The 12,258-nt window shown below is 36.0% G+C and overlaps 1 protein-coding gene across 1 annotated transcript in view; it reads right to left on the bottom strand.

Annotated features, from left to right (window-relative positions):
- The window catches only part of LOC150094469 (propionyl-CoA carboxylase alpha chain, mitochondrial-like), a 559,741-nt gene that overhangs the window by 533,596 nt on the left and 13,887 nt on the right, over window positions 1-12,258 (bottom strand). The window contains exon 2 of the mRNA XM_090412316.1: window positions 9,277-9,360. Coding sequence (XP_090268442.1) covers window positions 9,277-9,360 — 84 coding nt within the window. The remainder of the gene's footprint in view (window positions 1-9,276; window positions 9,361-12,258) is intronic.

The following is a 12,258-nucleotide window of genomic DNA, read 5'->3' as shown; positions in this document are numbered from 1 at the left end:
TCTCATTGTCCAGTTCTCCATTCTGATATTTGCCCACATCACTCTACTTGATATTGCCTGCCATTCAAGAAGATTAGCCTGATATTTTGTGCTGAATACTATGGCTACTCCTTCTTTTCCTTGATTGTCATTTCCTGAATATAACATTTTGCATTTATTGTTCAGAAAGATCTAACCAGTTTTTGTCTTTTTTGTTTCAGTCACCCCTATTATATTGATCTGGTACTTATCTAATTCCTCAGCTAGCTCCATTTCTTTGCAATTCAGGTTTCTTATGTTGATAGTACCGATCTTTAACTCTGGTGATGTTGAGTTGGGGTTTGTTTTCAGATTTGTTCCAGTAGCTGACTTTTTGCTGTTCGCCCTGGTTCCCTGGCGAAAACAACGGGGGCCTTGTTTAACCGGGCGATGCCCCAGCCAGCATGAAATTTTGTCATGTTGTACCATCATTTTTTATTTTGGTTTAACCAATAAGAATACAATTTGTTCGGCTAAATCCCAAATTGCCAGCCCATCCTCGTTCGTTCAGTATCAAAGTAGATACCCAACAGGGTGCACCACGAGAAGATGAGGATTGGACATTAGGTCTGAAGCCCTGGTCAGTTCTCAGCATTCCTTTAAAGGCTATGTGCAGGTCTCCTCTCAGTTATACAGCTTTGACCCTTAAGCACCCCATGATAAAAAGATAGATCATAAAAACAGGCAGGGACATGGGTAAAAAAAGAAAAAAAAAACATATCATGAATGAAGAACAAGTAAAATATTTCAACCATTTAGGCACAATTTTTAATAAAGATGAAAAATTAAATATAGAAATTGAGCACAGAATAAGCAAAAGTAATATGATCAAAAGTCAAATTAATAAATTTATATCAAATGAAAGAGAAATTCGTAAACCAATGTATACGAGCCAGCGTTCAAATTAATTTTAACTTATAGATCAGTGAACCAGGTTAGAAATAAAACTGTTGACCAAAGATGATCACAGAAAGGATAGGGCTGAGAAAAAAAGCTGAGTGAACAGGTGACATCAGTGGCAGAATGAAGATATTACAAAAGAAGTTGACACTGATAGCACTCAAAAAAAATTGCGAGTTGAGGTAATATACAGTGGTAACAACGTGAACAGAATAGAAGAAGAAACTAAAGATTAGAAAAACAAGTATTTGATACTATGATAGTAAGATCGAAAGAAAGACCAAGATATAAATGAAATTGATGCAGTTGTAATGTCTTAGAACACTTAAATATAAGAACTCTAAAAATATTAGTTCTGATAAATAACAGAGTAATTTGGAAGAAAATTGACCATACAGTTCATACTAATATAAACTTATCATGTAAGTACTGACAGTATCCTCAAGCCATGTGTAATCATCAGAAATTTTATGATGACAAAAACTTTTTTTTTCCAAAAATTAAATAAAAAGGGAGAGAAAAAGTCATAGTCATAAACCGACAACAAGTTAAATTTTTGTTTTATATTTAACTTTATGCACTTTAATACTATCACGAACTAACTATAGTAAACACCATTATAACAAATTCACACACTACTCCAACTACCAAAAAATCACAACCTAAGCCTTATTGGCACAATGCTCTGCTAAAAGAGATAATTACTTTCTTCCCCAGGAGTCTGCTATATTGAGAAAGTCAACTTGCTAACTACATTAAGGATGATATTAACATCTTCACAGTTCAGAATTTACAGTAAGTGCTTATCTTTTAGTTATGAGCTGAATAAAAATGAAAAAGAAAACTAAGTTTTAAATAAGAATAGAAGCTTAAAAAGTTTTCAGAAGTGAATTGTACTCTGATATAAATATTACTGGAGGATACAAATATGATCTGATAATATATAAATATTATCAGGTAAAAACAATGAAGAGTTTGAAAGCAAAAACTATACCTTCTAGATTCAGAATTATAATCCAAAGAAAATACTAATTATTTAGTCCTAATTATTTGATTTTCCTATTGATGCAAATGTTCCTCAAGGGTCTATTTCACCTACCCTCTTCCTCATATACATAAATAACTTGCTCTCAGTGACCTCAAACCCTTTCCTTCCACCATCTCAATTTTGTAGAAGAGCCTTCCCCAAGATAACCTACTGTTCTTTAGGAGGAATATCAACTGATTACTTTGCTCTTGACCCCAGAGCAGATGTTAAAAAAAGTCAGGGGCATCACATATAGTAAAGATGCTTGCAAGTAAAAAAAAAAAAATCAGAATGTCATAGTGGACTGAAAAGTTAAAGAAGCAATCTAGAAATAAAGAAATTAAATTAAAAGTTCTTGTGAGTCATCCAGTGCCATAAGAGAATACATGCAAAAAAGGTGAGAAAGATAAGCTGTGTGTAAAAGTAGCTGAAGAAAAGTAGAAGTAGAAAACTAGTAAGAAGATAATTATCATTAAAGTGGCAAAATGTTCTGAGTGCTAATGAAAAACATTGGAAATGAAGTAGGAAAAGTAAATTACAGATGATAAAAGGCAACATAAAAACTAAAGATAAAGATATTCCATGTGTAATTATTTTCACTGACTGTTAAACATGTCATGACACTGGTAGAAGCTATTCACAAGAGAAATAAAATCAAAAATATGCATCAACAGTTGAGGCAGAAAAAAAAAAAGGAAAAAAAAAGAAAATTGAACTATGGAAACAATGTGAGAAATACAGAACATCCCTAACTGCAGTAGAAATCACCAAGACTATCTAAATTAAATAGAAAGTGAAGAAATTGGCATGAAAATCAGGATTAGGTCACAACTGGTGAAACAATTTTGGTCATCATCATCATACGTATCAAGGATTTAGGCCTAGTATGGATTGTTCTGGCCTTAGAAGTCATCGTTGAATCGTTTAAGAGGACTTCCTGGTTTTCTTTTTCCTAATGGCTTGTACTTTAAGGCTTGTTTTCGTAATCTTTGTTTTCATCTTGGTTTAATTCTTTCATAATATCTTCGTTTCTTTTGTGATCAAATAGGGTATACTTTGCAGTTTTTCTCATAAACTTCATTTCTGCTGTTGTTAATCTTTGTTTGTCTTTTTGTTTTATTGTCCAGATTTCGCTTCCATACATTAAGACCGATAGGGCTAATGTATTGTATACTTTTAGCCTGGTTTGTTTTTGAACTAGGTTTGGTTTAAACATAGAGTTAATTACTCCTGTTATTTTTAAATATTTTGCAATTTTTATGGTTATATCTTTTTCATTTTCATAAGGGTCAAAGCTGTATAACTGAGAGGAGACCTCCACATAGCCTTTAAAGGAATGCGGAGAACCGACCAGGGCTTCTGACCTAATGTCCAATCCTCACCTTCTCGTGGTGCACCCTGTTGGGTATCTACTTTGATACTGAACGAACGAGGATGGGCTGGCAATTTGGGATTTAGCCGAACAAATTGTATTCTTATTGGTTAAACCAAAATAAAAAATGATGGTACAACATGACAAAATTTCATGCCGGCTGGGGCGTCGCCCGGTTAAACAAGGCCCCCGTTGTTTTCGCCAGGGAACCAGGGCGAACAGCGAAAAGTCAGCTACTGGAACAAATCTGAAAACAAACCCCAACTCAACATCACCAGAGTTAAAGATCGGTACTATCAACGTAAGAAGCCTGAATGGCAAAGAAATGGAGCTAGCTGAGGAATTAGATAAGTACCAGATCGACATAATAGGGGTGACTGAAACAAAAAAAGACCAAAACTGGTGAGATCTTTCTGAGCAATAAATACAAAATGCTATATTCAGGCAATGACAATCAAGGAAAAGAAGGAGTAGCCATAGTATTCAACACAAAATACAAGGCTAATCTTCTTGAATGGCAGTCAGTCTCAAGTAGAGTAATGTGGGCAAATATGAGAATGAGGAACTGGACAATGAGACTTATTTGTGCCTATGGTCCCACAGAAGGTTCTACTAAGGTGGAAGTGGAGGAATTTTTTGAGGCTTTAGAAAAAGCAATTGACACAATGAAAAAGGAAAAGTTGGTCGTTGTTGGGGATCTAAATAGTAGAGCAGGAAATGATTGTGAGACATACAAAAATATTTTGGGAAAATTTGGAGAAAAGAGCAAAGCTAATAATAATGGCAAATATCTGTTGGATTTCTGCTCAGGACATGGACTGGTTATTACTAACACCATGTTCCAACATAAAAATGTGCACAAATTCACATGGAGAGAAGAGGCTAGGAATAAGAAAAGTCTCATTGACTGTGTTATTGTTGATAGTGATGTTTTCTCCCTTGTGCAGGACACCAGAGTGTACAGAGGATTTGAAATTGGAAGTGATCACTATTTAGTCTTGAGCAGGATAAAATTGAATTTCATATTGAAAAGAATAACATGTAAGAAAGTTTTAAAGCGAATAAAAGTTGAGCAGCTCTCAGATGTGAATTGTAGACTAAAATACAGAAATATTATTGAAAAGAAAATGAAAGAGTTTGAGAACAGGAATCAAACCTTGGAGATTCAGTGGCAAACTCTGAAGGAAACATTGATTGATTCTGCCAGAGAGGCATGTGGGGAGGTTGTGTGCAAGGATAAAAAAATCAGAACTCCCTGGTGGACACAGAAAGTTAAAGAGGCAGTGAAGGAAAAGAAGAAAGCATATCAAAAGTTCCTGGCAAATAAGTCAGCTTTTACTCTTATAGAATACAGAGAGAAATCTAAGAAAGCTAAACAGTGTGTAAAACTAGCTAAACAAGTCATGGGAGGACTTTGGCAAGAATATAGAAAATAAATATCAGGAAGGTGGCAAAATCTTCTGGAGGTTGTTGAAGAAGCTTAGGAATGGAGGAAAGAGTGCTGTAAAAGGAATTAGAGATGATAAAGGTGAAATGAAAACAGGAGAAAAAGATATCCTTGAAGTATGGAGTAATTACTTTGAAAAACTGCTAAATGAAACAAGCAGTGATGACAGCACAGTGATAAAAAACACTGACCAGGCATGCAGTCAGGAATACATATCCATACTTGAAGTAGAAAAAGCCATCAAAGGCTTGAAATGTGGAAAGGCAGCAGGAGTAGATGATATTCGACCAGAAATGCTGAAGTATGGTGGTATAAGAGTCTTACAGTGGCTGCACTGCATAGTTCAGAAAGCCTGGACAGAGGGACGAATTCCCGATGATTGGAGTAGAGCTCTCATAGTACCCATATATAAAAAAGGGAAATAAAACTGAATGTGAGAATTACAGAGGTATTTCCCTACTGAGTGTTCCTGCAAGATCTATGCAAGTATACTTGAGAAACGGTTGAGAAGAATTGTGGAAGAAAAGCTTGGTGAAGAACAAGCTGGATTCAGGCCAAATAGAGGCTGTCAGGATCAGATCTTCACTTTACGACAAATAGTCGAGAAAGCATGGGAATATAACAAAGATATGTATTTAAGTTTTGTCGATTTGGAAAAGGCATATGACAAGGTGCCAAGAGAGAAGCTATTCAATACGCTGCAGTTATATGGTGTCAATGGGGCATTATATCAAGCAATACTTAGTCTTTATTTGAGTTGTAAGTCAGCAGTTAGAATTGAATGAAGTACAGGAAGATGGTTTAATGTTAAATCTGGTATCAGACAAGGATGTACATTATCCCCTCTGTTATTCATTATCTATATGGATCACATTATGAAGGAAAGTGGTATTAAACATGATATCAGAATTGGAAATGTTAATGTCAGCTCTTTGCTTTATGCGGATGATGTTATACTTCTAAATAAATCCGCTACAAGTCTGCAAGATTCTCTGACTAAATTGAATAGCTGTCGTAACAGATATGGTATGAAGGTCAGCAATAAAAAGACAAAGACAATGAAAATAGGCAGAATCATTGAAAATGTCAACTGTGTTGTGAATGGAGAACCTGTGGAACAAGTAAAACATTTCAGCTACTTAGGCACGATTTTTACTGAAGATGGTAAACTAAATATGGAAATAGACAACAGAATCAGCAAAGCTGGTATCGTGGGAAGTCAATTGAATAAATTTATATGGAATAAGAAAGAAATTAGTCGGAACACTAAATTAGCTGTATACAAGACTGTGTTCAAACCAATTTTAACTTATGGATCTGAGAGCTGGGTCAGAAGTAAAACACTTGACCAAAGACTAGAGACCGCAGATATGAGAGTCCTGAGAAAGATTAGAGGCGTGAACAGATGGCATCAATGGCAATATCATATTAAAAATGAGGATATTAGGAAAGAACTTGACATTGTCAGCATCCAGGAATGCATTAGCAGAGCTAATCTCAGATGGTATGGTCACTTAAATAGAATGGGAGAGGAAAGATTAGCAAAACAAGTGTTCTCTGCCAGGTTGGCAGGAAAACGACCCAGAGGAAGACCAAGATATAGGTGGATTGATACGGTACAAAGTGCCTTAGACGACAGAAATATAAGATCTGATAATGTTGGAGTCTTGACAAGTAACAGACTGATTTGGAGGAAAATTGTAGATAGGAAGTTAGTAATGATGTAATTTTTTCATGTAGTACTGTCATATCCTGTACACCCCTTGAGGGTACATGGCAGGAATTTGATGATGATGATGATAAGTGATCATACATCCTAGGTAGTTAAATGAATTCACCTGTTCTAAGATCTTGGTATCTAATACTATTTTAGTTCTTGCTGGATCTTGTCCTTTAAAGGCCATAGTTTTTGATTTTTCCGTTGATATTATCATACCATAATCTTTGGATATCTCATTTAGATTTAAAATAGCTTTCTGTAAGTTATCTTCAGAATTTGTAATTATTATTTGGTTGTCTGCAAAGAGGAGAGTGTTTAAGTTAACTGTAGGTGAAAGTTTAATTCCTTGATGTAAATTTTTACTCCATTTTATTATTATTTCATTTAAGTAGATATTAAAAAGAGTTGCTGAGAGGGGACATCCCTGCCGGACCCCTTGGTTTATCTCTCTTGTATATGATAGCTCATGATTTAATCTTATTTGTATTTGATTATTTTCATATATACTTGTGACAGCTTTTAGGATATTATTTGGTATTTGTCTTTCTTTTAATATGTTAAATAATGTTTCTTTTAACTTTGTCAAATGCTTTTTCAAAGTCAATAAATGCACTATGTGTTTCTAAATTATATTCTCTTCTTTTCTCTATTATTAATTTTAGGCAGAAGGCTGGGTCTATACATGATCGTCCTTTTCTAAATCCATTTTGTACCTCTAGAATAAAGTTTTCGGGATATTTCATTAGTTTGTTATTTAAGATTCTGCTGTATATTTTGTAACATGAATTTGATCCGAAGTGTTTTTAGCATGTTGAAAATAACAGGTTGTTCATTCCAACCTTGTAAAGTGCTCTTATAGCTACATTGCTCTCATATTCTCCCCACTGCAGGTGAGCCCATACTGCTATACAACTGTTTCTCTAGTGATAAACATGCAAATGTTATATACTGTTACAACTTCTGTACACCCCCACATTGCCCACAGAATTGGGCAAGCCTGGTTCTGTAAGTGGCATGCATAATTCTGTGAGAAGGGTGGGGGGGGGGGAGTGCAGAAGTTGTAACAGTATTTATGGTAAGACTGTGTATAAGTAAAGGGTCTTTTCCAAAAACTACATGATTTCCCAGATCACTCTAAACCAATGAGTGATCTGAAGTATCAATTAACACATTACTCAGCAGCAATTCTACACAGCGACAGCACACTCTAACACAGACCAGAACTGCTCATATCCCACAGTAAAGCATTCACTGAAGCAGCCAACACCAATCCCCAGAAGCAGAAGAATTCTTGAAGATAGTTCTAACTCAGGGCACCTTAAAAGAACAAAAACTCTCATTCAATACCAAAACAATCTGCTCTCAGAGTTGTATTTTTCATAGGTGAAATCTCTATCAGTGCATAATAGTAAACGTCATAGAAAGAGTCATATGGCTTCGTTTTGGGGATGTAAATTATATAGAAATAGTGGATATTAAAGATCCACATTATTTCAAAGTCAAATATACACAGAAACTTTGGAAGAATGTGTGAAATTTTGATCAGAGAGCTTATGAGAATACAATCCTCAGCATCAGAGATTCCATACGTAAAATGCCAATTTACAGATGTGCTAAGGTAACTCGAATGCTAAGGATTGTATTCTCATAAGCTCTCTGCTAAAAATTTTGAAACTTGAGAGAGAGTGTGTTCGTTCAGCTTTGAAATAATGTTGGATTCTTTAATATCCACTATTTCTACATAAAAGAAAATTACTGATAGGAAACTATTCATAGCATTACAATAAGTTTAGTTTAATCCTTTATGCAAGTGCAAGCAAACAAAGTTTGCGCCTGAAAATATCTTCAGGAGTGAGGTAAGGTGGTACATCCCCAGGCAACTCGCAGCAAAGGTGGACCAAGCTCTCATCACTTCTTGTCTCAGTATCTCCCATAATGCAAAGCACATCTCCTTGTGAAATGTATACTGCTATGCATTAAGGGAAGGGCCCGGTTTCAACTTTTATTGAGGTCTCGTCAGTGGGAGTCAGATGTTGACTCTGCTTCCCACTGATGCGAGTTGCCAACTGGTATACCACCTTATTATTAAATTACTCTGGATTTAGAGAAAGATGTTGGAAGTTTACTTTGCACTTGGTTACTCTATAATAAGTTTAGTTTAATCCTTTATCCAAGTGTAAGCAAACAAAGTTTGTGCCTGAAAATATCTTCAGGACTGAGGTACACCAGTTGGCAACTCATATAGGTATATATGACCTCTCTTTTTTGCTTCTGCCTTAGTATCACCACTCTGGGTGTGCCTCCCACTGACAAGATCTCAACAAAGGTTGAAACCGGTCTGGGTAGTGGCCCTTCCCTTAATCCATGTAGCAGTATACAGTACAGACATGTAGCAGTATACATGTCCACAAGGAGATGTGCTTTGCATTATGGGAGATACTGAGACAAGGAGTGATGAGAGCTTGGTCCACCTTTGCTGCGAGTTGCCTGGGGATGTACCACCTTACCTCAGTCCTGAAGATATTTTCAGATGCAAACTTTTGCATTTCCTGAGAAGGAGAAGCTGAGAAGGTGCAAACTTTGTTTGCTTACACTTGAATAAAGGATTAAACTAAACTTGTAGTCTAACCAAGTGCAAAATAAACTTCTATTCATAGCATTATGTATACCCCTTGAGAATACATTTCAAAAATTTGATTGATGATGATTTTCATCATTTTGCAATGATACAGATGATTAATTTACAAGAAAAGCTGAAAAAAAAGTTTTATTCAAAAAAATAAAATATATACCTCTTCTGAAGCATCAACTGGATCTGCTGAATACTGTGTATGATAACTCTGAATACCTGATGAATACGGCATGTTCTTTAATTCCTGTAAAGTGGAAATTGGCATATTTAATGATGTGATAAATTTTGGTGCCTTACATTAAAAATTTACATAAAGTTACATGTTAAATATATTCATATTTCTAATCACCAATTGTTTCTTTAAAAAAAAAAATTATATCATAATTATTTTGGAAGTTTATTTTTCACTTGGTTAGACTATAATAAATTTAGAATCCTTTATCCAAGTATAAGCAAACAAAGTTTGCTTACACTTGGGACATATGGGAGATACTGAGACAAGGAGTGATGAGAGCTTGGTCTACCTTTGCTCAGAGTTGCCTGGTGTTGCAGTACCTTACCTCAGTCCTGAAGATATTTTTAGGCACAAACTTTGTTTGTTTATACTTGGATAAAGGATTAAACTAAATTTATTATAGTCTAACCAAGTGAAAAATACACTTCCAACATCTTTCTCTAAATCCAGAGTAATTCAATAATAAGGTGGTACACAAGTTGGCAACTTTTATAGGTAAATATGACCTCATCTATTGCTTCTGCCTTAATATCTCCACGTTTGGGTCTGCCTCCCATGCTGGATATATATGAGAGGCTGGCTCTGTTTGGGGTAGGTTTTTGCTTGTTTCTGAGTTGAGCCACCACTGAAATTATGGCTCTGTCTGGTGGTGGGGTGTGCCTGCCACTGGATAGAGCCAACGCTGAGAAGTTCTTCTTCTTGGTGATGGGGTGAGCCTATCACTGAACGGAACAACACTGAGTTGGGTGATCTTTTGGGATCGTCTAATTTTTAGAGAGGTCTTTACTTAAATACACCTCAATAAAGGTTGAAACCAGTCTGGGTAGTGACCCTTCCCTTAATGCATAGCAGTATACATGTCCACAAGTAGATGTGCTTTGCATTATGGGAGATACTGAGACAAGGAGTGATGAGAACTTGGTCCACCTTTGCTCGGAGTTGCACTACCTTACCTCAGTCCTGAAGATATTTTCGGGCGCAAACTTTGTTTGCTTACACTTGGATAAAGAATTAAATTAAATTTACTATATCATAATTATTCTTATTACTAAATTATAGCTATTTAATACAGTATGTTTTCTTTTCATACTTTATATGAGGAAGGATGTAGGCATCCAGGGAGAATTGGTTCTTTGAATATGCAAGAGTGTTGGTGCAAGAAAATTAGAATTATCAGGGTAGCAAAGATGGTGTAATGCAGTGGGATCCAGAGGTAATAATGATAGGTATAGAAACACTGACAATGCACTGATGGTTCTTTATACTAATGCCAGGAGTATCCAGAATACAGGAAATGAATTGATGTTGCTGATAGCCTCAGCCTCTCCAAAGATTATTGGTATCAGTGAGACATGGTTGACAGAAGATAGTCACTCTATGATAGGGAAGGCAAAAAGGGAAAATGAGCAAAGATGGCCATGAGATCCAGAGAAAATCCTAAAGAATCCTTTACGTGGCCAGTAAGAGAAGAAATGATTGTGGAAGAATGGTGCTGTCAGACAAAGATGGAGGTAGAGTGACTGATGCAGAAGACACAGTGGAGTTGTTTAATGAACATTTTTAGGATATTTCATCCTGGAGAAGTATGTTTGAATACTAGAGGGATGATGAGGGTTTCAGGTTTAGAAATGCAAAAGGAGCCAATGTGTTTCAAATAATGAGTACTTTGGATATCAAATCCAAAGCAATGGGAATGGATGGGATTTGAGAAATTGCACTAAAAAACCGACTTCACTGACTTCGCTTTTCACTGAGAGTCTGTCTATGGGAAAGGTGCTCAAGGTGTGTATGTGATATATATATGTTTGTAAATCAGTAGTTGTTAAGATTCTAGAGAAATTCGTGAGAGATCATTAAGATAGTAAGTATGACTCTCACAAATGTTATCTGTGAGAGTCAGCATGGACTTGTTAAAGGGTGCTCGTGTTTGTGTAATTTGATTGCCTTTTATAATAAAGTACAAAGAGAAACTTTTTCTGATACTTTTTTTTTTTTTTTTTTTTTTTTTTTTTCACAAAAGGCATTATTTGACAGGGTGCCACACGATAAGCTGATATTTAAGTTACAGCAAATAGGTGTAGATGTCAGGTTAGTGAACTGGATTGTTCGTCTGATATTAGAGTTGTGTATGAGGGAACAGTATCAAAGAAACAGAAGGTTATAAGTGTGGTCCACAGGGCTCAGTACTAGGACCTGTACTATTTAACCTTAATACCAATGAAATTGTGAATGGATTGCAAGGAAGATATTTAGGTGTTTGCTGATTATGTGAAGTTGAAAAGGGTTATTAGTAATAATACTGCAGATGTCATACTTCTTCAGGAGGATTTGATTAAACTGGACAGATGGACAAATAAAAGGTGGATGTCAGTCTAATTCAACTTTAAAGTCTTCAAGTGTGGGATTCATTAGTGGGAGGCTGCTTACCCTTGGAGGAACAGTACTACAGGCAGTGGGAGAGGCAAGGAATCTTGGGATGATGATTAAGAGAAACTCAAAGTTTAGCAAAAAGTGGTGAAGGTAGCTCAGAAAACTGCTGCAATACTGAGAAAGATGCTGCCCAGCAGAAAGAGAAGAATCGTGATTCCATCATACAGAGCCCTAATCAGACCAAACCTGGATTATATTATTATTACATAACACCTCCATGGAGTCAAAAGACTCATCCAGAGAGGGCATCTACCTACAACTTTCCATCTCCACCAACCGCAGCTACCTACACCAATGCCATCTACTGCCAACCACCACTAGTATATTCACAGACAATCACAAACATCCACCCACAGTGGGATTCGAACCCGCAGCCTGTTGGCTAGAAAACGGATATGTTAACCACTCGACCACACTTATAGCCCTGGGGACCAAATATGGGCACTATTTGGTCCCCAGGATTTGAAGGAGATAACC

This window comes from Typopeltis vanoorti, chromosome 22 (assembly GCF_054136105.1).
Source record: "Typopeltis vanoorti isolate ZY-2024b chromosome 22, IOZ_Tvanoo_1.0, whole genome shotgun sequence".
NCBI lineage: Eukaryota > Metazoa > Arthropoda > Arachnida > Uropygi > Thelyphonidae > Typopeltis > Typopeltis vanoorti.
This window is presented reverse-complemented; position numbering and strand designations above follow the sequence as displayed.